General features: G+C 37.2%; 4 protein-coding genes across 4 annotated transcripts; all 4 read right to left on the bottom strand.

Moving 5' to 3' along the window:
- On the bottom strand, nucleotides 1,271-2,827 carry LOC18771773 (salicylic acid-binding protein 2). Its single transcript, XM_007203058.2, has 3 exons — nucleotides 2,292-2,827; nucleotides 2,082-2,210; nucleotides 1,271-1,892 (listed from the first exon to the last, which is right to left on the bottom strand). The coding sequence occupies exons 1-3, from the start codon at nucleotides 2,793-2,795 to the stop codon at nucleotides 1,620-1,622; spliced, it is 906 nt and encodes a 301-aa protein (XP_007203120.2). The 5' UTR covers nucleotides 2,796-2,827; the 3' UTR covers nucleotides 1,271-1,619.
- LOC18770153 (salicylic acid-binding protein 2) lies at nucleotides 3,807-6,772 on the bottom strand. Its single transcript, XM_007202135.2, has 3 exons — nucleotides 6,268-6,772; nucleotides 4,473-4,601; nucleotides 3,807-4,358 (listed from the first exon to the last, which is right to left on the bottom strand). The coding sequence occupies exons 1-3, from the start codon at nucleotides 6,760-6,762 to the stop codon at nucleotides 4,095-4,097; spliced, it is 888 nt and encodes a 295-aa protein (XP_007202197.2). The 5' UTR covers nucleotides 6,763-6,772; the 3' UTR covers nucleotides 3,807-4,094.
- On the bottom strand, nucleotides 15,612-17,764 carry LOC18769276 (salicylic acid-binding protein 2). The gene is made up of 3 exons (XM_007203365.2): nucleotides 17,241-17,764; nucleotides 16,189-16,317; nucleotides 15,612-16,076 (listed from the first exon to the last, which is right to left on the bottom strand). The coding sequence occupies exons 1-3, from the start codon at nucleotides 17,733-17,735 to the stop codon at nucleotides 15,813-15,815; spliced, it is 888 nt and encodes a 295-aa protein (XP_007203427.2). The 5' UTR covers nucleotides 17,736-17,764; the 3' UTR covers nucleotides 15,612-15,812.
- On the bottom strand, nucleotides 24,091-26,237 carry LOC18770460 (methylesterase 3). Its single transcript, XM_020567691.1, has 3 exons — nucleotides 25,667-26,237; nucleotides 25,448-25,576; nucleotides 24,091-24,723 (listed from the first exon to the last, which is right to left on the bottom strand). Exons 1-3 carry the CDS (start codon nucleotides 26,051-26,053, stop codon nucleotides 24,454-24,456), a joined length of 786 nt encoding a protein of 261 aa, XP_020423280.1. The 5' UTR covers nucleotides 26,054-26,237; the 3' UTR covers nucleotides 24,091-24,453.

Here is a 26,446-nt window from a genome sequence, read left to right on the forward strand (position 1 = left end):
CGGTTTTTAGTAAGTGGGCCTGGCATCGGGGTGATGTCAGGAATTCTAAAGGGTTCGTCTCGGGTTTTGAGAAAATTCGGGGCGGGTCCTTTCAATTAATTCATAAAATAAATTGCTTGTAAATAAATTGCTGGTATGTATGATAATCCTGCACCATACTTTAAATAAATGTAAATGTACGGTAAAGTAAATTCATAAATTAAATTGCCTCATGTATGAACGTTAATCTCGCACCATACTTTAAATAATAAAGTAAACGTGCGGGTATGAGCACTAATTCAACTCCATACTTTTAAATAAAAGGCAGTTGTGTGGACGATAACCCGCGCCACACCTTTAAATAAATATTGTTGTATGGGTAATAAACTTACACCATACAGTAAATAAAGTAAATACGGGGATAAAATCACCACTAAAAATTATAGGAGGTGAAACCATCCATTAAAGGCACAATAATAAAATTAGTATACACCATTAACTTTTTCATAATAATATTATATATTGTGGGAAATATAATTGCGTCACTATTCAAGATATAATAAAATGGGTTTTAAGATCACACCATCCTTTTTTGTTACGTTAATATGTGTTACAATGTGATGGGTAATGAAAATTACACCACCATAAAATAACAGGATGATGTATAATACCGCACCACTCCAAATTACAATACGAAAAAATAAATTAAACAAACATGGATGAAACAACATAAAAATTGTGAGAATACAAAAAAGAAAGTTTGCATGTTGTCGTAGTAGTAAAGTGAGAGGAGACATATGATAGAGAGGAGACAGAGAAATAACCACATAGTCTTGAGCTAGAAAATTTAGAAGTAAAAAGGAGAGACTATCGTGCTGATAACGTGTTGTAAAATAAACGGGATATGGGAGAATATTGAGCTGCACGTAAATTAAATAAAACACAATATTTAACGAGGTTCGGCCTTGCCTACGTCCTCGGAGAGCAACAACAGTAACTTTTCACTATGTAAAATAATAGAGATACACTTTAGTGTTTACAATATATGTGGCTCACTTATATTTCCCTCTTGGAGAATTTCTCTCTGCTATCTTTTTCTCTCAACTCACTCACCCTCTTTCTTTCCTTCTCTTCTTTCTTTTCTTCCTTTCTCTCCTCTTTGCCTGGGCTCTCTCTTCCTTCTCTGATGGTTGGTGTGTCATCTTACAATAAAGGGAGGAAGTTCATTTATAGGCAAAGCCTCTTTGCTTCCTTTGGATGTGAATCATTTCTTCCAATATATGGATGCCACTTCTTCAACATTCTTCATTATTTCTAAATATGTGAACTCCACTCTTGACTTTACAACATAAACAAGATTTACATGTAGTATTTTATGTCACGTTCACAAGAGATGATACAACTATAGTTAAAAGGATCTTCAATCGAGAAGTTAAATCCATGGTGGATCTTCCAGCTCTTTTTTTTAGTTTATTTATTGAAATTTATAACTTCAACCAAACTATTTAAATTCATGATAAATTTGACATCAAGTTGCTCAGCGTCAAAGTTGACGCTAGAAAAAAGCGATGGCAAATGTTTATTTGTAATACCTTTTTTAATGACGGTGTGTAATAGTAGTAACATGTCCTAAATCATTTCTAAGAATATTTCTCAGCAATGTTTTGGAGGTGGAAGAAGAGCTTCAATGGTCTAGAGATCATGACCACGTGATCAGAATCGCTAATCACTTTCACTTCATCTGGTGGATTGTTCCTGATAATGTAATTCTGCACATCCAACACTATTGCCCGGTCTTGCCCAGACACAACGAATACTCTACGAACCGATCCATATTTCTCCTTGGTGAGCTTTATTACATCATAATTGAAGAGAGGAGAAAATCTTATCAAAGAGAACACTAGCGTTTTATCCTGTTCATTAATATGTCACCAAACAAAATGTCAAAAACAACAAGAGAAAAAAAAAAGGGAAAAAGAAATTAAAGTAGCAGTAACGTGATCGCAGGTTTGAATCCCAATGATATCTTAGTAATTATAAATTAGACTATCGCTTATATTAAAAAGAAATAGTATTTTTGAATTATTTTTTAGACAACTCACCTGTGCTGAGGAGAGCTGGTAAAACTTCAATGCCAAGGCCTTGGGCCCTACAAGAAAGGAGGTTGGAGGGTTGTTGGTCCCATTATCGTATCCATATTGAGTGTCCAAATAGTCCAATCTTTTATTAACCTGTACATTTTTTGAAAATATAATTTGTTAATAAATATACACAATGGATTCAACTTTGGTGTGTGCTCGTGAACTCATTACCTCTGTCAATATAGTCGAGTAATTGAGAGTAGGACCAGACATGAAAGCCGTGACGTACACTGCAGCAGCAATTTTCTCAGGAAATCTCTCCATGAAAATAGATATGACTGCCCCATTCATGCTGTGACCAACGAGGATGATCCTCTCCTTTGGTGGAAGAGACACCATGAGCTTTGTCAATGGCTCGACATATTGCGAGATCGAACGAAGTTGTTGTATCTGAATTGGGTTGATCCCAGATGCTCCCAAGTCTAGGGCTGTGACATTGTGGCCTGAATCTTTGAGTAAAGTTGCCACCTTATACCAAGACCATGCTCCAAGACCAGCTCCATGAATCAACACAAAATGCTTCTTCCCACTTGGGCTAGTTTGGGTTCGGTTTTGAGGGTAATTAGGAGGAGGTGGAGATGGCGATGAGGTACAAATTTTTGCCAAGCAAATAAGTAAGAGACAAAAGAGAAGAGACTTGTTTTTCATGTGCTCCATTTTCCTTCTCATTAACATCTCCTTCCGTGGGTTTGCATTTATAGGAAATATCCTTCACCCAATTCGGCATTTGAAGATTGGAGATATGGACTAATAAACTAACATATCCTTCCGCATTATTGGTCAAGGAGTAAACAGAACCACTCATGCAAATGCCGAGGACGTGGCATATGTATTCACCAATGGTTTGTAACACTAGGCGTTCATTAATTGGTTTCTTTAACATATATGCCAAATCTGCAAAATCATTTGGGTACCTTTTATTTTATAAATTTCCAATCTGCATAATAATAAAAAAAATTATTCAACGTGCTCATGGCCTGGACTTTTTGTACAGAATTTGTTTCGTATACAACATATATATCTTCGAAAATTCTTTCTTTCGCGTGACAATGTAAAGTCAACTAGTCGAAGTAAATTTTTTAATATGCACATGTGGTGGCATTATAGTGAAAAATGGGCTAAATTCTCTTCCTCTTTTAAGTGCATTCTGATTCGATTTACGTAAGAGATCGAATTTGATTCACGTAAGAGACGATTTTAAAACAACCCAATATAGTACTCATGATATATAAATGTAAAGTCTACTACCCAGATTAAAAAAAATTCATATTTTATTAGAGAGAATTTGAATTTGGAGATGATATATCACTCGCTTAAGAACTATTTGAGATATAATTTAATCACGGTATGGTATTTTTGGTATTGGACGGTGGGTAACATGGACTATATCGGATGTCATAAGTTTGCTCCAACAATTCACCTAATTAGTAGTGGAGCTGACTTTCAAACAACAGCGGTCTCAAGGTTTGAAAACAATAAAGAATAAGAGAAAGATATTAACAATCTTAATTAAGTGAGTCAACCTAATTGAAACTTGATAATATATTATATGGAGAATAAGAGAACACATAGTCACAAATCTAGAGAAATGGGTGAAAATGACTCTTAAATTTGAAGGCCTTGTGTAAAAAAATAATAATATGTATACTAAATTTTTAGACAATTGATCTAAAACATGGAAAAATATATGTAAACTTGAAGAGACTAGTCATAAGAATTTTTGTTCGAGTTGTATGTGGCTCGATACAAGTATGGATGTGGAAGTAACTATGGACTTACATCGAATAAGTACCAAATTAATCTACATCTTAAAAGTAGGTGATCCATTATTAATGACATCAAATTTTTTTATTTAAAACATCACACTTAGAGATCCGTTGAGCCTTATGATCTACGGAATTAAATTTGTCATATAGATTACATTTTATTGTCTAAAAGTTTATTCATGTATGGCTGCATTTTTTTTATGAAAGTCTAACTCTGAGCAACCTCCTTGAGGTAGGAGAACAGCTCAAGCGGTCTAGAGAACATCACCATGTGATCAGAACCATTGATCCATATGACTTCATTCGGCGGATTCTTATTGATCATCAACATTTGCAATTTCTCAGTTATTACATGGTCTTGGTCGCACCCGATGAATACTCTACGAACCGATCCATATTTCTCTTTAGTGAGTTTTATATCATCACTAAAGAGAGGAGAGAATCTCACCAAGGACAATGCTAGTGTTAAATCCTGTTCGTTGATACATCACCAACCAAGAAAGAAAAGAGAAAGATGAACAATATTAGTTAAAAGTACAAGTGCATAAAATCAAATTTTACTTTTCCTCCTTTTGTAAAGACATACCTCTGGTGGTGAGAGTTGGTACATTGACGACGACAATAACTTTGGCCCAATAAGCGTGGCCGTAGGAGGATTGTTGGGTCCCCGATCATATCTAAACTGACTGTCCATAAAATCCACACTGTTTAAAATCTGCATAATTTTTTTAAAGACATAGTTGTTAATATTCATCATATATATATATATACAGAAATTCTTTTATTCCAAAGTCGGAACATTATATATATCAATTAGTCGATACATTTGGACTTTAATATTAAAGGATTATATCGTGTTTGTGTCATCATGTCATGTCATTTCGTGTTATTAGCTAGTCATCCCTAATCTGATGGGTTTAATTAATTGTATTGAGTTGAGGCTGAACCCTATTACTAAATTCCCTTCAGCAGGGAGATTCACTATTATACCCAATATAGGAGTCCAAATTATAAAAAAACATACATGAAATGGACTTTAGAAACACATTCAAAGTTCATTTACAACATAACAAAAAAACTTTTAACTTCTTTTAAATTACAAAATTGCCATTAATTTATTAAAACAAACTCAACCCCAAAACCTCATAAAAAAGCCCAAAGCACTCAATAGGATATTAAAGTAATTTAATAATCAAAATTAAATTCAATAGGACCAGCTGTCATTTTTTGAGTTTTTTTTTTGTTTGTTTATAGAAATTAAATGGTGTAGGGTTTATTTATAGTTTTAGTGCTAAAAATGAGTATATGACTAAATATCTCAAATATGACTAAATACCCAATATGGGAGCCCAAATTATAGTTGTAACTCTTATTCATATATATATATATATATATATATATATATATCCTTCTATTGAGGGATCCCTCAAATAATTTTATTTGAAGGACGCCCTTTAGGGTACTCTACAATTTTTTTTCCAATGATCCAAACCATCTATTTTTTAGGTCTTCATTCATAGATCATCCTTACAAAAAATTAGACAAATCGGAAACCGTTTCGACATCTAATTGTATCATACAAAATCAATTAACACGGTGCTTCAAGAAAGTACTAAAATTTCAATAACTCAATTGAATGGTCAAATGATATCGGATTCAAGTGATTTTTTGTAGAGATGATCTCTGTGTGTGTATATATATAAAGAGAGCTTATATTGAGGAATCCCTCAAATAAGCTTATTTGAGGGATACCCCTTGTAGGCCCCACTCCGGATTGTATTTCACTAATCCAAACCGTTTATTTTGTAGATACTCATTCAAAGATCATCTCTACAAAAAATCACTTGAATCAGATATCATTTGATCACCCAATTAAGTTATTGAAATTTTAGTATTTTCTTAAAACACCGTGTTTATTGATTTTGTAAGACACAATTAGATGTCGAAACGGTTTCCGATTTGTCTAATTTTTTGTAAGGATGAGCTATGAATGAAGACCTAAAAAATAGATGGTTTGGATCATTGGGAAAAAAATGGTAGGGTACCCTAAATGGCGTCCCTCAAATAAAATTATTTGAGAGATCCCTCAATAGACGGGGACTATATATATATATATATTATTTTTAAAAACATAAAATGTAATGATATGTTTATTTAAGGATTAATAGACTAGTAATCTTTTTCAAACAGTACTAGCAAAATGGGTTTGTAGTGTCAAAATTTACCACCGACAAATGGTGAGGCTCCGATATATATTTTTTTTTGGGAGTAAAATAATTTGCAGAGGACACTTAAAATCTGACATTAAAAAACATTTAAAATTAACATATTTTGGACAAAGTATGTGATGTTGTGATCTGTGAGTCTGTCGAACTCATTACCTGAGATGACAGATTTGAGTAGTTGAGAGCAGGACCAGGCATTAAAGCGGTGGCAAATACTGCAATATAAATCTTCTCAGGGAATTTCTCCATGGCAATGGATATGGCTGCCCCACCCATGCTGTGGCCCACAAGGATGACCCTCTCCTTTGGCGGGAGAGACTTCATGAATCTCATCAATGGCTCAACGTAATCCGAGAGAGAATGAAGTTGTTGAACTTGCTTTGGGTTGACCCCAGATGCTGCTAGGTCTAGAGCTGTAACATTATGACCAATTGAGGTGAGTAGAGTTGAGACCTTGTACCAGCACCATGCCCCATGACCAGCTCCATGAACCAGCACAAAATGCTTCTGGTTTGCATCTGGGTTTGGAGATGGGGTGCAGATTCTGGTCAAGCTAAGAAATAAAAGGAAAGACACCAAATGCTTCACTCTCATATTCTCCATGTTTTGTACAAACCTCGCTCTCTTTTCTTGGCCTGTGCTATAATGCATTTGGTCTAGTGTTACTTTTATATATCATGAATCCGCATAATCTAGATAAAAAAATTCAGATGATGTTGGCAATCTGAAAAGTCAGTGAATAATTGTCAAAATATATCTAGAGGTATGCACGTGCATTTATTCCTCCCTCAGTGATGTTACTTTTATTCCTCCCTCAGTGGCAAAGTCATACTTCTCCAAGTCCATTTTGAATCTTCTCTGAAAACAAAAGGACAAATTCTTTGATTTTGATTAATTTTATCTTTCACAAAAGTTTAGACATTAATTTACGAATAAGCTTGCTCAAGATAAACGCTATCCATACAAAAGGCGGTGATGAGGCTGCCAGATTGTCCACACCCATACTATGCATGCATGTGTCACTCTTTTTGTGTATAATCTTTTTTTAGTCAGGCATGTGTGTTGAAGTTTCCATAACCGAGGAAATGGACAATATAGCAGCAACAAAGAATACTTCGACTTTTCAGCATTTAAATTGCAGCTAGGCTTTTCTTGCATTTGGTTTATACATTTGAGAGTTTATAAAGTTCTATACAAGACGTCTCTAGAATTGTATCAAAGAATATAAGAGAGGAATATGCTTAGGTTCATCCATATCATTTGAGTCCTTTGCATCATGAACTGACCTTTTGTAAGGTTTTGGGTGCCTTGGGTGTCTTGAGAGGTTTGAGTGTGGTGTGATTAAGTAATCTTCACAATATACGTGTCATTATCTAAACCATTCATTTTTTAAATCACAATTTAAAGATCATATGTGCAAAAACTCAATCAAATTGGAGATGGTTTAGTTATTTGATGAGTTGACAACTTATACCAACACAATGCTCCATCTCCATGGCTAGCTCCATGAACTAGCACAAAATGCTTCATAAAGGCATCTAGGGTTGGAGATGAGGTTCACATTCTTCTCAAGCAAACAAATAAAACGAAATACTCAAAATGCTCAGCTGATCACATATGCTCCAATCTTTGCTTGGCATTTGGTATAGTCTTAGTTTTATTGTCATATGTTGGAGTGTGTATCTCTAGCGTCCCCCTTATTATTGTTTTAAACGCCTAAAGCCACCTAGGAGTGGCAAGCCGGCCTTGAGTTTGTCTTAATCCCACGTCAAGGAATTTATTTTTCTCTTTTTTAGAAGGATAGGAATTACGACCTTTATTTATTTTGGAAAATGCAAGAACATCCATGCAATTCTGTATAATTTAAGGGCTCGTTTGGTACACAGGACTGTCTTAGCATGGACTATGTTTAGGGACTGGTTTGGCTTGGCTTGGCTTGGTCTAAGTTGGATAACACTTATCCTGCGTTTGGTGTATGCTTGGACTATGACTAGAATTTTTTTTTATGTTTTCAAAAATATCTATATATATATGTATACAGTCCCCTTCTATTGAGGGATCCCTCAAATAATTTTATTTGAGGGACGCCCCTTAGGGTACCCTACAATTTTTTTCCCAATGATCCAAACCATCTATTTTTTAGGTCTTTATTCATAGATCATCCTTACAAAAAATTAGACAAATCGGAAACCATTTCGACATCCAATTGTGTCTTACAAAATCAATGAATACGATGCTTCAAGAAAATGCTAAAATTTCAATAGCTTAATTGAGTGGTCAAATAATATCGGATTCAAGTGATTTTTTGTTGAGATGATCTTTGAATGAGTATGTACAAAATCGACGGTTTGGATTAGTGAAATACAATCCGGAGTGGGGCCTACAAGGGGTGTCCCTCAAATAAGCTTATTTGAGGGATCCCTCAATGGAAGCTCTCTGTATATGTATATATGTATTTTATAATATATATAATATATATGTATATATACATACATATAATATATATATATGTATATATACATGTATATAAGTATATTATAATAATATTATATATTTTAAATAATATAAACGTACATACATATATATATAAGTGTATATAGGTGTATATATGTATATTATAATATACATGGGTATAATACATATACATATATTTATATATATGTATGTATAATATAATATATATAATATATATGGGTATGTTATAATAATAATAATAATATACATGTATATAAGTGTATATATGTATATTATATATGTATTTATATATACATATACATTATATATATTATAAAATACATATGTATATATAATATATGTATATATATTATATATTATAATATACATATATATATACGTATATACATGTATATAATATATGTGTATATAGGTGTATCTATATATTATAATATATACATGGGTATAATACATATACATATATATGTATATTATAATAGATAATATATATGGGTATGTTATAATAATAATATACATGTATATATGTATATTATAATATATATACATATAGTATAAATATATAATGTATATGTGTATATGTATATTATAATACATACATGGGTATAATATATATACACATATATGTATATATACTTATATATATTACATATATACATGTATGCTATTATTATAATATTAATATGTATGTGTATATGAGTATATTATAATAATAATATACGTGTATATATCTATATGTATTTATATATTATATATGTATATATGTGTTTATATATATATGTATATACGTGTATATATGTACATTAATATATAATATAATATATATTACATATATACATGTATACATGTATGTATTATTATAATATTAATATGTATGTATACATGTATGTATTATTATAATATTAATATGTATGTGTATATGAGTATATTATAATAATAATATATGTGTATATATCTATATGTATTTATATATATATTATATATGTATATATGTATTTATATATATACATGTATATGTGTATATACATGTATATATGTACATTATAGTATATGTGTATGTAATAATAATAATAATAATAATAATAATAATAATAATAATAATAATAATAATAATAATAATAATAATAATAATATATGTTATTAGTATTACAATATAATATATGCATCTTATATATTGGTGAACATAGGACTAGCTAATCCTCCCTTTCTACATGGGTTTAGTAGTCCCCTCCTAGTGAGGTATTTTTGGTGGGCCCGGTATCTGCAATCCCATCTAAGACTAGAATTAAATGAAACAAACATGATACTAAATTTAGTCCAATCCAGTCCAAGCCAAGCCTGTGTACCAAACGACCCCTAATAGTACTAAGTAAGTGCCCTAAGGGTATTTAAGTTGTTGAGGTAGCAAATTTTCTTTAGTACCAGCGATTGTCTAAACTACATGGAATGTAGTGTTTTTTACATACACACAACTAAGATGTCATAGGGAGTTCAAACCTGAGACCTCTACTTATAAGGCAAATACAACCCTTGAATAACAGAAAGATGTTGACATATGTTGTCTGGAAGACTACCATTCAAGTTTGTTTCCTGATAGAGCCAGATTTTTCAAAGAAGACATGTTGAAGACAACATCAGTAACATGACCTTTTAGGACATTGAATTGCATCCACAACTGCAGCTCTATACTGCTGATCTCGTTTGGAATTTCTGAAAATTCAACACATACGTATCAACAACATAATGCACAGGAAAAACAAATTAATGTATCTCACACCTATTTGGCTATAAATGGAGGATTATCTTATATGTTTTGGTGCAATGTTCGAAATTATTATAACGAAACCTTAAAAGTATTAAGATATGAAATCATTGGAAATATATTCTTTCCTAGCTTGTATATTTTCGTTGTCTGCAAGTTAGGATTCCAGGTTAATTACTAAATTGTAGGATCAAAACGTAGGGTGCCTATATAAATCCTTGTATATATTCAACGTTGTGAATATAAAAAATATATCAAATACCATTTTTTTACGAAAACACCCTGCAGTTGCATGTCAGCTTTGATTTCTAGCAAAATTACTAAATGGAATGCTTGCAGTGGCTGAATGGGTTAATGTATGCATTTTGAGTTTTTTGCTTTTGGCTTCCTTTGACAATTTTGTAATAGGACAATCATTGTAACACCCCGACCCCGAATTTAATCCTTATTTAATTATTTAATTATTTAAGGGTATTTTAGTCATATTTCTAACCGGAGAGAGTTTGGGGCAGTGACTAGTATTTTTGGATAGGTCGTACTGAGACGAGTTCATAGACACGTAGTGGGCTCGAATCGGAGTTGTAACGAGAGAGATATGGTCAAAAGAAGCCCAGTGGCACAATCATAAATATTTCAAAATGGGATTTTTTTATAAAAACTCAGATTTCTCTCTCTCTCTCTCTCTCTCTCTCTCTCTCTCTCTCTCTCTCTCTCTCTCTCTTTCCCGCAACCTCTCCCTCTCTCCCGTTGGCCCTCTCTCTTTCTCCTTGTAACTCCGGCCACCGGCCACGGCTGTGGACGAGGCCAGTACCAAAATGACCGGGGCGTCGTCCTCTTCCAGCCCCAGCCGTCTCCCGCCTCCAGCCGCCGCGGTTTCGTCGAAAAATGGAGGAGAAATGGCCGGCGTCGTCCGATCTTCGCCGCTGTTGATCTCCCTCCTCCGGCCACCAAATCCGACGAGCAAGATATGGTTTCTCACCTACTTTTCATGCTCTAGCTGCCTGTTGGCTGGGTTTTGATCGATTCGACCTCTAGATCACTCGATTTTCGAATTGAAAATCGGCCAAACTTCGGCCGCCGTGATCGGCCATTTCCGGCCACTTTTTGGGGTAGGTCCAAGAACAAAAGTGGCTCCAAATAGGGTGTTATACCTAGGGTAGGAGTTTGGAGCCGTGGTTTTGAGATTTTCCGGCGAAGCGTTATCGCTTTGGGCACCCACGCGCTGCCGGCGCGTGCGGCGGCGCGTGGGCACTGTAGAAAAGTAGCACTGTGTTCCGATGAGATCCTTAGGTTGTCACGAGTGCGTAGGATTTCGCGGATCTCAATTCGGACGTCGTTCGACTATCGAACGGATATTCGCATATTATGCGTTATCCGGGTTCGATAGGTTGGGACCGTTGGATGGTTCCAAATTTAATATATGTTAATCTAGGTAATTCTAGGATCGTGTAGGAATTCACAGATCGTGAATCGGAGCCTCGGATATTCCGAATAATGATTTTAAAATTTATATTTTATATTAATTGTCAGATCGTGCGATCGTGAACAATCCGACCGTCCGATCTGAACCAAACTCGCAGGACAAGTGTCCTATACCTGATAGAACCCATAGGGACTTCCGGATCGGAAATTGGAGGTCGTGGGTTCCGCAGGTCCGTTTGACCAGAGTTAGAGTAGTTTGATCCTTGGTTGACCGTGAGCCACCCGGAGTAATCTCACCTCTCCAGGGGAGATTATCGGGTGCTAGACTATTGTGGAGGGTTACACAATATTAGAATTAATTTATATAACTATAATTATATATGGTTGTAAAAGGGTGCAACAGAGCCTAGAATGTCAGTTTGGAGTGCTATACGCACTACTTTAGGTACCTCTCCGGATTTTGGATTTACTACAAGTACCACCAAGTGAAATTTAGGTCCCACGTGGCGTAGGTTATCCGACGTGCGGACAGGCCCCATACGTGGCGTTGGTTGTACCGGCGTATAGGGAGATTTGTGATATTATGTTCAGGTCTCACGTGGCGTAGGTTATCCGGCGTTGAGACAGGCCCCATACGTGGCGTTGGTTGTACCGGCGTATGGGGAGCTATGTGATATTGTGTTGAGGTCGCACATGGCGTAGGTTATCCGGCGTGTCGATAGACCTCATACGTGGCGTTGGTTGTACCGGCGTATGTGGAGATTTGTGATATGATGTGCAGGTCTCGCTTGGTGTAAGTTATCCGGCGTTGAGACAGACCCCATACGTGGCGTTGGTTGTACCGGCGTATGGGGGGATATTATGATAATATGACATGGTCGCACGTGGCGTAGGTTATTCGGCGTGTTGACAGGCCCCATACGTGGCGTTGGTTGTACCGGCGTATGGAGAGATTATATGAAATACAGAGAAATGAAATAAGGTATCGCCTAAGTGTGGAATTGGGTTTTAAGGAAGAACTACGTGTGGCTTGATCCCTCAAGGAGGGTACGTAGGCAGCCTAAGGTTATTGGGTGCAGCCACAGACTAAATGTTAGTCATAGTTGGTATTTGAATTGTTTGGTAGTTGGTTAAGAATTATTGGAAGGCCGAAGGCCATTTGTGTGAATTGCATGAAATTATATTGTGCATGCTACCAGTTGGGAATATTAAATGCGTTTTCATGCAGGTATAAATTTTGAGAAATGTTCAATTTATAGGGGAGACTCTGCCGAAATTTCGGCAGGAAGTCTCGGTTTTTAGTAAGTGGGCCTGGCCTCGGGGTGATGTCAGGAATTCCAAAGGGTTCGCCTCGAGTATTGAGAAAATTCGGGGCGGGTCCTTTCAATCATTGTAGTTTCCCAAGCTCTAAGTTTAGATTAAGAATTACTTCTCTAGGTGTTCTTATCTGCCTACATTCTGATGGAAAAAATGCGTTTGACAAAGGTAAATTCTGCATTACACTACATTGCATTCACTAAATTTCTTAAGATTATGACTAGTCATCTTTCCTTCGTATGACTAGTCATCTTGCATTCGTATGACTAGTCATCTTTCCTTCGTATGACTAGTCAATCTTTGTTTCAATTAGGATTTCCAGCTGGGGCTTAAGCATTTTTTTGTCCTTTTCTACGAATTTTTCAGCTGCTATGTGTCGATTCTGACCTAGGAATTTTTGGTAACAGCCAAAGAATTCCTCATTTGGCAGCCGTCACTTTTGGGGACAAGTTTTGGAAAGTTTCATAGCAAACTTTCGCTTCTTCTTCCTCAAGAGTAACCTTCATATTTTTCATCTTTGAGTTTTCCAAATTGTTTCTTTTTGAAAACTGCATTTGAAATATGAAAACTTCATCTTGCTAGATCAAACACTCTATCATATACATCTAGGTCAGATTCAAGATTGATTTCTTCAAGAGTATGATTTCTTGAATAAATTGGTCATTTTCTCCATGAATCCAAATTTCATTTCTATCTGAGTTAGAACTTGCAAGCTAGTGCCATGGGATGAAAGAGCTGGAGAAGGAGCTGTCATTGCCATGAAGAACTGAGCTTCAAGCTTTGCTAAGTTGGAGAAGAAGATTGCACAAAGGAGGTATAGCTCATTTTCCTAAATAGACCTAGGAATTTCTTGAGCTTGCTAGTGTTCTTTGTAAGAATCTTTTTGCTTAGTGGATTGCCTGGTCGGTTGATGACCCCCAGTTTTTCCCAATGGTGGGTTTCTGGGTGAACAATTTCTGGTTTCCATCTCTGTAAATTTTCTGGGTTTGTGTTCTTGATAGTTGACTAGTCATCTGAATTTGTGCGGTTGACTAGTCATCTTTTTCTGCTGTTTGGTGTTTGCTTGATTATGTTGTCTTCACACACTTTCACCATAGTTGTTGCTAGCACAGGGGATGCCTAGATTGATGGGTCCTTCTGAGTGCCTAGGTTATCACTAGTAATTCTCTAGGCCTGCAGGTACATCTTGGTATGCTCTGTGTATGTTATTGTTTGGTATAATTCGTATCTAACAGTTGACTAGTCATAAGAGTATTTGGTCAAGGTCTAGAGTGTGTGAAGGTTGTTGCGTTTTTGATTGAATATCTTTTAAATTTATCCCACCTAAGTACCAATTTCAGAATGGAGGAAAGAAAATGGTCTGGTGGTTACTGCATGGGGTTGATGGCTGCTGGGATGTTTGTAGCAGCCGAGTGAGGGAGTGTTGGCTGAAGAAAAATTGGTGTCTTTTGCTTGAGCCATGAATGCCAATTTATAGAGGGTGAGGGTTTTTCTTTATTTCCAATAGGTAAAGGGAGGTGTTGGAACCAGCCCATTCCAGTGGTTAAAAGGGAGCACTAAGGCATGCTATTTTCCAGCAGGTAAAGCTAGGTACCATAAACTGATCATTTCCTATGGGTAAAAGGAAGCACTAGAAACTGCTTGTTACCAGTGGATAATAGGAAGTACTGGAAAAAGTTTGTTTCCAACGGGTAAAACTAAGTAGTTGGAAAATGACTATTTCCTATGGGTAAAATGAAGTGCTTGAAAAATATCTCATTTACTCACCTACATTGGAGAACTCTAAGTAATGGGCTTGGACTTTGGTGCTCCCAAGTAGCTAGCCCAAAGTCTCCATTATCCAAGAGTTTCCGTGGGCCTTGTGGACCTCTGTAACCTTCCACACCACAATTCCTCATGCAAGCCCCGTAAACCACATAACTTGGGTTCATGTGAGGTTGATAGGTGATTAGCACGGGAAAAATGTATTATTAGTTTGGCATGGCATGTACACTATTTCTATATTTATTTGAGGTTCATGTGAGGTTGATAGGTGATTAGCACGGAAAAAATGTATTAATGAATTAAATCCCAAAATACAGCTCGAATTAATGCATGACTGAAATTATATGTTATATTAGGCTTTAAATGTCTTTGGGCCTCAACACAATCTTAATTAAGTGAGTCAACCCAGTTGAAACTTGATAATATATTATATGAAGAATAAGAGAATAAGTAGTACAAATCTAGAGAAATTGGTGAAAATGACTCTTAAATTTGAAGGGCTTGTGTAAAAAATAATAATATGTATACTAAATTTTTAGAAAATTGATCTAAAACATGGAAAAAAATATGTAAACTTGAAGAGAAAACCCTAGAAATATTAGAAGTATCATAAAAGATATTAATAAATAATAATTTTTAATATAAAAACGAGGGGGTGCCGGGATGCTCCCGAATTAGTAGCTCCGCCCCTGTATATACCAAAAGTGCTACGATCCTAGTCATAAGAATTTTTGTTGGAGTTGTATGTGGCTCGATACAAGTATGGATGTGGAAGTGACTATATGGACTCACATCGAATAAGTACCAAATTAATCTACATCTTAAAAGTCATCAAATTTCTTTATTTAAAACATCACACTTAGAGATCATTGAGCCTTATGATCTACGGAATTAAATTTGTCATATAGATTACATTTTATTTTCTAAAAGTTTATTCATAAATGGCTGCATTTTTTATGAAAGTCTAACTCTCAGCAACCTCCTTGAGGTAGGAGAACAGCTCAAGCGGTCTAGAGAACATCACCATGTGATCAGAACCATTGATCAATTTGACTTCATTCGGCGGATTCTTATTGATCATCAACATTCGCGATTTCTCAGTTATTATATGGTCTTGGTCGCACCCGATGAATACTCTACGAACCGATCCATATTTCTCATTAGTGAGTTTTATATCATCACTAAAGAGAGGAGTGAATCTTACCAAGGACAATGCTAGGGTTAAATCCTGTTCGTTGATCATCACCAACCAAGAAAGAAAAGAGAAAGACGAACAATATCAGCTAAAAGGACACGTGCATAAAACCAATTTTTACTGTTCTTTCTTTGTAAAGACATACCTCTGGTGGTGAGAGTTGGTACATTGACGACGACAATAACTTTGGCCCAAGAAGTGCGGCGGTAGGAGGATTGTTGGGTCCCCGATCATATCTAAATTGAGTGTCCATCAAATCCAGACTGTTCAAAATCTGTATAATTTTTTAAACACGTAGTTATTAATATATATATATATATATAGGGTAAATTACTCAAATTGTCTTCAAACTTATACCTGATTTATATTTTAATCTTTCAACTAAATTATTCGTTCAAATGATCCATCAATTCTATATTATTTGCTCCAATGGTCCTACCGTCTAATTTTCTGTTAGATTTAACCTAAATTTTGGGTAAATAATGACCAATTTACCCTCATATTTAACGGGAATATTGACAGAATATAACGGTATGACCAATAGAGCGAATAATATAGAGTTGATAGACCATTTGAAAGAATAATTTAATTGAGGGACCAAAATGTAAATCGAGTATAAACTTGAGGACCATTTGAGTAATTTATCATATATATATATATATTCTTTTATATCAAAGTCGAAAGATTATATATATATCAATTGGTCGATACATTTGGACTTTAATATTAAAGGATTATATATATCGTGTTTGTATCATCATGTCATGTCATGTCATTTCGTGTTATTGTTGGTTAATCTGATGGGTTTAATTAATTATCTTGAGTTGGGGTTGACCTATGTACAATGAGAACTCGAAATTTAAAACTAAATTCCCTTTAGAAAATCAAACCTAGCATTTATACATTACACATAAAATCCCCTTATATATATTGTTTTTAAAGATATAAAAAGTAACGATATGTTTATTTAAGGATTAATAGACTAGTAATCTTTTTTTAACAGTACTAGCAAAATGGGTTTGTAGTGTCAAAATTTACCACCGACAAATGGTGAGGCTCCGTTAATTTTTTTTTTTTTTTTGGGGTAAAATAATTTACAGAGGACACTTAAAATCTAACATTAAAAAACATTTAAAATTAACATATTTTGGACAAAGTATGTGATGTTGTGATCTGTGAGTCTGTCGAACTCATTACCTGAGATGACAGATTTAAGTAGTCGAGAGCAGGACCAGGCATTACAGCGGTGGCAAATACTGCAGTATAAATCTTCTCAGGGAATTTCTCCATGGCAATGGATATGGCTGCCCCACCCATGCTGTGGCCCACAAGGATGACCCTCTCCTTTGTCGGGAGAGACTTCATGAATCTCATCAATGGCTCAACGTAATCCGAGAGAGAATGAAGTTGTTGAACTTGCTTTGGGTTGACCCCAGATGCTGCTAGGTCTAGCGCTGTAACATTATGACCAATTGAGCTGAGTAGAGTTGAGACCTTGTACCAGCACCATGCCCCATGACCAGCTCCATGAACCAGCACAAAATGCTTCTGGTTTGCATCTGTGTTTGGAGATGGGGTGCAGATTCTGGTCAAGCAAAGAAATAAAAGGAAAGACACCAAATGCTTCACTCTCATATTCTCCATGTTTCGTACAAACCTCGCTCTCTTTTCTTGGCCTGTACTATAATGCATTTGGTCTAGTGTTACTTTTATATATCATGAATCTGCTTAATCTAGATTTAAAAAATTCAGATGATGTTGGCAATCTGAAAAGTCAGTGAATTATTGTCCAAGTATATCTAGAAGACATGCGTGCGTACCTAATTAATTAATCCTCCCTCAGAGGCAAAGTCATAATCTCCAAGTCCATGCTGCTAGCAATCTTCTTTAAAAACAAAAACGCAAATTCTTTATGAGCTTGCCCAAGATACACGCTATCTATATACAAAATGTGGTGAGGCTGCTGACAAACTAGTAGCTCAATTGTTTAAAAAAATCATTTTCATTTTTTACGAAATGTTAGTTTGATTTCAAATCTACAGATTTAGATGACCTTGTGCATCATGAGCTAACCTTGTGCTGGATAAGGTTTGGGTGCCTTGGGTGTCTTGAGAGGTTTGAGTGTGGGGTGGTATTTCTTCTCTAATGGCATAGACTGTTAAATATATTTTTATTTTGATAATATATCTATATACTATCAATTCTGTTGTTGAACATATTTTTATTTTGATAATATGATAGGACCCGCCTCGGAATTTCTCGAAAACCAAAACAGACCCCGTCTTTGTTCCAACATCTTCCCGATGTCGGGCCCACTTACTAAATTACCGAGACTTTCTACCAAAATTTTGGCAGTGTCTCTCCTGTAATTTAAGCAAACCCAACAAAAATTTCAACCTACAACACACATAAAATAAAAATTTCCCAACCGGCAGCATGCTTTCACAATTCAACAAGTCATACTAAATGGCCTCCGGCCTCACAAGTATAATCTACCATGGGCGATAACAGAGCATCTACTGAATTTAGATTACAAGAACAGTTGAGTAGAAGAAATTACTCAATTCCTAACTAGGAAGATTCACAGTTCGAGCCTCAAACACCACTTGCACGCTTCCTGGAGCGACTACTAGCTGGGGGGGTGCAAAACAGAAAATATGTGAGTGGACAAAAACCAGATTTGCAGTTAAAACAATATAGTAACCCCACCGTGTAAAAATAATGCTCAAGTCATGCAGGTTCACAATTCAATATTTAATTATTCAAAACATGATTCATTTAAAACTCTTCAAAATACAAATCATATCCTTCATAAACTTCATTCTCTCAATCTTACAACTCCTGCCAAACCACTGAAAAACTTTAATTCTTCACTTACTCAACTATACGTATACATATAAATATACATATATATATAACTATAAATAGCTATACGATATACTCATCACACTACCTAGGTACCGGGGAAACAATCCAACTGGGGGATTATTTGACTAGTCCGCAGGATTTTCAGGTGCTATCCTGCGTCTAGGGATGAGCGGTCCAACCGGGGGACGAAACTCCAAAGCTCCCACACTGGAACATCCAACGTCATGTGTAGCTCCCAAATTATGTCCTACGCGTGCAGACTGGATCATCACACACCGGAACATCCAACGCCACGCCATGGGTGATGACCCTAAACACTATACATAGTCTTTCCATACGCCGGAACATCCAACGCCGCATATGGAAAGTGTCTCACACGTCGGAACATCCAATGCCACGAGTGAGACGGGTAACCTATTCTTCCCACACGCCGGAACATCCAACGCCGCGTGTGGAAAGTCTAATAACTGAGGAAGATACTTACATAGTGTAATCATACAACTTCTCTCAAGAACTCCTCATAATCAAGTTCTTCCACAACACCCTTCAACAACCCAAGTATCTCGTCTATAGAGAATATTTATATACTTCCCCACAACTCTTATAAAAATACACTCTCAAAACCCAAAATGCCAAACTCACAATATATTGCCAAAGTGCTATACAACATCAAATTCATCTCATGAATATAATATATTTAATAAGCCATAAAAACATTATGCAAAAATCCTTCATCAATAAAACCATGCATTTGATTGAAAACAAAGTCCACTCACAAATATTCTCACGCTGCCTAACCACGTGAGGGTCCTGCCTGCTGAGTACGTGCAGTTGAAACACCTATTTCAAGATACGAACCGTTAATTAATATAAAATTACTTCGAAGCGGAAATCACAAATTAAATGCTTAAATCCCCAAATTCCCAATACGTGCACGTTGAAGAAGGTATCCTAAGGTCCGATTACAGGTTTAGAAATCGTTCACGATTTTACGGTTATCGCTAACCTGCAAACTTTGCATTATTGAATCGGAATATCCGGGGCTCCGATTCATAATCCGTGAAGTCCCATACGGTCCTAGGAATACCTAGAACAACATACTTTAATTCAGAAAAGATCTAACTGTTGGAACCTATCGAACCCGAATAACGCACAATATGTGAAGATCCGTTTGATAGTTAGACGACATCTGAATTGAGATCCGCGAATTCCTATGCGCTCGTGACAACCTAAGGATTTCATCGGGTTAAATTGCATCTTCACCAACTGAAAGGACCCGCCCCGAATTTTCTCAAAATCCGAGACGAACCCTTTGGAATTCCTGACACACCCCGATGTCAGGCCCACTTACTAAAAACCGAGACTTCCTGCCGAAATTTCGGCAGAGTCTCCCCTATAATTTGGACATTTCCCAAAATTTCAACCTGCATAAAAACGCATTTAATATCCACAACTGGCAGCATGCACAATATAATTTCATGCAAATTCTCATAAATGGCCTTCGGCCTTCCAATAATTCTCAAACAACTACTAAACAATTCAAATACCAAATATGACTAATATTTAGTCTGCGACTGCACCTAATAACCTTAGGCTGCCTACGTACCCTCCTTGAGGGATCAAGCCACACGTAGTTCTTCCCTAAAACCCAATTCCACACTTGGGCGATACCTTATTTCATTTCTCTGGATTTCATATAATCTCCCCATACGCCGGTACAACCAACGCCACGTATGGGGCCTGTCAACGCGCCGGATAACCTACGCCACGTGCGACCATGCCATACTATCATAATATCTCCCCATACGCCGGTACAACCAACGCCACGTATGGGGTCTGTCTCAACGCCGGAAAACCTACGCCACGCGAGACCTGCACCTCATATCACATAACTCCCCATACGCCGGTACAACCAACGCCACGTATGGGGCCTGTCCCAACGCAGGATAACCTACGCCACGCGGGACCTCAATTTCATCTCACAAATCTCCCTATACGCCGGTACAACCAACGCCACGTATGGGGTCTGTCGACACGCCGGATAACCTACGCCATGTGCGACCTGAACATCATATCACATAGCTCCCCATACGCCGGTACAACCAACGCCACGTATGGGGCATATCCGCACGCCGGATAACCTACGCCACGTGGGACCTCGCTTTCACTTGGTGGTACTTGTAGTAAATCCAACATCCGGGGAGGTACCTAAAGTAGTGCGTATAGCACTCCAAACTGACATTCTAGACTCTGTTGTACCCTTGTACAACCATATATAATTATAATTATATAAATTAATTCTTATATTGTGTAACCCTCCACAATAGTCTAGCTCCCGATAATCCCCCCTAGAAAGGTGAGATTACTCCGGGAGACTCACGGTCAACCAAGGGTCAAACTACTCTAACCCTGGCCAACCGGACCTGCAGAACCCACGACCTCCAATTTCTGATTCGAAAGTCTCTATGGGTTCTACCAGGTATAGGACACTTGTCCTGCAAGTTTGGTTCAGATCGGACGGTCGGATTTCTCACGATCGCACGATCTGACGGTTAATATATAAAATATAAACTTAAATTATTATTCGGAACATCCGGGGTTCCGATTCACGATCCTTGAATTCCTACACAATCCTAGAAATACCTAGATTAACATATATTAAATTTGGGACCATCCGACGGTCCCAACCTATCGAACCAGGATAACGCATAATATGCGATTATCCGTTCGATAGTCAAACGACGTCCGAATTGAGATCCGCGAAATCCTACGCACTCTTGACAACCTAAGGATCTCATCGGAACACATTGCCACTTTTTCTACAGTGCCCACGCACCGCCGCACGCGCCGGCAGCGCGTGGGTGCCCAAAGCGATAACGCTTCGCCGGAAAATCTCAAAACCACGGCTCCAAACTCCTACCCTAGGTATAACACCCTATTTGGAGCCACTTTTGTTCTTGGACCTACCCCAAAAAGTGACCGGAAATGGCCGATCACAGCGGCCGAAGTTTCGGCCGATTTTCAATTCGAAAATCGAGTTGTCTACGCTAAGAATCGATCTAATCCTACCCAACCATCAGCTAGAGCAGCTCGAGAGGTTCAAAATCCATACCTGGGTCGACGGAAATGGTGGCCGGAGGAGGGAGATCGACGGCGTTGAAATTCCGGCGACATCCGGGCAAAAATCGCCATTTTCCGGCGGCTGGAGCGGCGGCCGATGGCGGGGATGGGCTGGGTCGTGACGCCGAGGTCGAGCCGGTTCTTTTGACACCGGCCCCGTCCGCAGCCGCGGCCGGTGGCCGGAGTTACGAAGAGAGAGAGAGGAGAGGCCGACGGGAGAGAGAGAGGAGTCGCGGGAGAGAGAGACAGAGAGAAAAAAATCTGAGTTTTTATAAAAAAAATCCCATTTTGAAATATTTACGATTGTGCCACTGGGTTTTTTTTGACCATATCTCTCTCGTTACAACTCCGATTCGAGCCCACTACGTGTCTATGAACTCGTCTCAGTACGACCTATCCAAAAATATAAGTCACGGTCCCAAACTCTCTCCGGTTAAAAATATGACTAAAATACCCTTAAATAATTAAATAATTAAATAAGGGTAAAATTTGGGGAAATTTGGGGTCGGGGTGTTACACCAACCTCGCCCACGCGCCAGCAGCACGTGGGTGTGTAGAGTAATTTCGGTGACGGAAAAACTCCACACCCGAGCTCACCCTTCCTATCCTAGCTTCTACTCAAGGTCAGGATCACTTCATTCAACTATGGGAAGGTCCAATTCGGGCGGCAACTGGCCGGAATTTCACTTTGAAATCCGGCCAAAACCTAGGTTTTCTAATCAATTTTCTAGACAACAAATCGGTCCAAACCTATACCACCATCAGCTAGAACTCGGGTTTGGGCGGCGGAGGCGGCTGCGCGACGACGGAAGCTCCGGTTCAAACTAGTCGAGCTCGTGGCCGGAGTTGTGGTTTCCAACGGGGAAAACCGGCTAACCTTGATCGGGACGTCGAGACGAGCCGATCGAGACCGGTGGCGTGCCTGGCTGTGGCCGGTGTAGAGAGAACCAAAGAGAGAGAGAGAGTCGATATCGGGGAGAGAGAGAGTGAGGAGAGAGAGAGAGAGAGAGTCGAGAACGCGCGAAGAGAGAGAGAGCTGAGGTGAAAATTTTGATTTTTACCAAACTTTTTTGAAATATTTACGAGTTTGCTACTGATGAAGTTTTGCTCGTAACTTTTTCGTTATAACTCCGATTCAAGCCTACCGCGTGTCTACGAATTCGTCTTAGTATCACCTACCCAAAAATACCATTCGTGGTCCCAAAATCTTTCCGGATAAGAAAATGACCAATTTACCCCTACCCCAAAGGTAAATTCGTAATTTATTTTAAATCAATTAAAATAGACATTAATTTTGGAGTCAGGGTGTTACATAATATGTGACTTTCGATTGCATTTAATATATATTTGTTTGATATTAAACTAATTTCCCATATATTTCTCGAGGTTAGAGATTCATGGATCGATCATATTGAAGATGTGACAAGCTAATAGTACCAAACAATTTAGAATTAGAGATGATGTATAAAAAGATTGGTAATTTGGAAATTCCAAATTACAAATAGGTTTAAGGAATCAAAGAAAGAGGTTAGGGAATCCCTCTTATATATATTATTATTATTATTATTCATGTCGAACATAGGATCTTCATCCTCCGACTTATTAAACCAATTAACTTAATTTATTTTTCTCCAAATTTATTCGTATGTGGTTGCATCATAAATCATTGTGCAATGATGATAAAGCTCCTAGCTAGTTGCCAGGTGCTCACTTTATTTTTAATATTTTTTTTCTTTTATTGTTTTTAATTTTATGAATATTTAACAACTCTCAGCATTCAGCAACCTTCTGCAGGTAGTAGAACAGGTCCAGCGATTTAGAGAACATTACCATGTGATCACAACCATTGATCACTTTGACTTCATCTGGCGGATTTTGATTGATCATCCATTGTCGCAAATCCTGGTTTAATGTACGGTCTTGATCGCACCCGACGAATACTCTACGAAATGATCCATACTTCTCATTGGAAGGTTTTTTATTTTACTGGAATAGAATTATAAAGTTGACTTCCAAGTACCCTGCAGGCATATATTCCAGACTGCTAGCTGGTTAACGATTCCAAAGGCCAAAGTTTTGTTTTTAAAATTTAAAATATGTTAGCTAGATTTTTTTTGTGTAACTACGTACAATTTGACTTCATTATAAATGGTTGTTGCGTATTCTTTCCAACCTATCAGTGGCTGATACAGAGAGAGAAGAGGAGTTAGGCGACCCACATGGCTGCCGGAAAGTTGGCTGACAAGGCATTTGAACTTCACCGTTCTTTTGGTAAGGGTGGCAACAACAGCAATATTGCTGCGTACACTAGAAGCTTCGCAGAAAACATATGTTGTAGGAAACGACTTTGGTTGGACTGCATCGATCTATACAATGATGACAAGCTCCTAGCTATAGTTTATCAGGTGGGTGCTTACGATCTTTAGGAATATTTTTCAGAAATCTCTTGGAGGATGGAGAAGAATTCCTGCGGTTTGGAGAACATGGGCATATGATCAGAACCATTGATCACTTTGACTTCATGTGGAGGATTTTCCTTGATCATCCACCGTTGCACATCCTCCCCTATGGTAAGGTCTTGGTCGCACACGATATATACTCTACGAACCAACCCATATTTCTCCTTGGTGAGTTTTATTTCCTCGTCAAAGAGAGGAAAATATCTCAGCGATGACAACGCCAGTGCCAAGTCCTGTTTTCATCCAAATCAAAAATAAATAAACAAATGAAAGAAAAAAGAGGAAACGTAGAAGCTTAACCAATTGGAAAATTGAACCTAGATGGATGTAGACTAGACTCCTCCGTATGCATAAAATGGGCATAATTACTATAGCACCCTTAATTTTAATAGGGTTTTTTTCAAGGGCGGATCCACGAATAGAATAGCATGTGCTCACTTTGAGATCAGGCTTATTGTGTATGGCTCAATCTAGACCAATCAAAGAAATAAATCAGCCCGCCATGGACAAATATTTTTTTCTTTCTTTGTTTGTTTCCCTTTAATCTCTTCCAAATCTTCATTATCAATATTTCCAATATTTTTTCTGTTTCAAATGTTGTGTAATAACAAAAAGTTCTAAATATAATGAAGAAAATATATTGAAAAAAAATTTAGCCTCCCCCTACAAATATTTCTAGGTTCACCATCAGTTGTTTTTTTTTTAACCATCATAGTTTCTAAATTTATACCCGAGTTTCACCAATAGATGGAAAAATTTACGAAATTTGACTGAATGATGAAATTGGAATGCGTGAGATAGAGGGAGGAAGACATAAACTAAATTCTATATTTAGATTTGTTTTACTTAAAATGGGAATAATTTGACGTTTTCCAAGTTTATATAATAGTATATATATATATATATATATATATATATATCTCAAACAATTTCTCGCCGTTTTCCCTCAAAATTTACCTCTGGGGGCGAGAGCTGGTACAACACTGAAGTCATACGTTGGGGACCAAAAATTGCCGATGTTGGAGGGTTGTTGGGTCCTTTATCATATCTATATTCAGAATCCTTTATTTCCAATCTACTACCAACCTGTAACATATTATTATTAGTAAATATATTTTCAAGGGTATATGGAAAAAATTAAACAAAAGGGTATATGTGTGGAACTCATAGCTATACCTCTTTAACTGTGGTCAAGTAACTCAAAGTAGGGCCCGGCATCACAGCGGTGGCAAATACAGCAACAGAAATTTTCTCAGGGAACCTCTCCATGGCAATAGATATGGAGGCCCCCCCCATGCTATGGCCCACCAAGATAAACCTATCCTCTGGTGGGAGAGACTCCATGAATTCAATCAAAGGCTCAACATAGTCCGCGAAGCAGTGGACTTGATTTATCTGTTTTGGGTTGTCTCCGGATGCTGCTAGGTCTAGAGCTGTAACATGGTGACCTGCAGAGATGAGCAGAGCTGACAGCTTGTACCAACACCATGCCCCATGGCCAGCTCCATGAACCAGCACAAAATGCTTCTTTTGGGCTTCTGGGTTTGGAGATCGGGAACACATTCTTAGTGAGCAGCAAAGATAGACTAAAAATTCTAAGGTTTTTGGCCTCTTTTCTTGGCCTAATATATATCATGCATATGCTTAATCTAGATAAAAATTCTAAGGTTGTTGGCAATCTGAGAAGTCAGTGAATAATTGTCAAAATATATCTAGAGGTATGCGCGTGCTTGTGCAGTAGTAGTTATTCCTCCCTGAGTGGCAAAGTCATAATTCTCCAAGTTCCATTTTGAATCTTCTCTGAAAACAAAAGGACAAATTCTTTGATTTTGATTGATTTTATCTTTCACAAAAGTTTAGACAGTTATGAAAGAGCTTGCTCAAGATAAACGCTATCCATACAAAATGCGGTGATGAGGCTGCCAGATTGTCCACACCCATACTATGCATGCATGT

The sequence above is a fragment of the Prunus persica genome, chromosome G7 (assembly GCF_000346465.2).
Source record: "Prunus persica cultivar Lovell chromosome G7, Prunus_persica_NCBIv2, whole genome shotgun sequence".
Lineage (NCBI taxonomy): Eukaryota > Viridiplantae > Streptophyta > Magnoliopsida > Rosales > Rosaceae > Prunus > Prunus persica.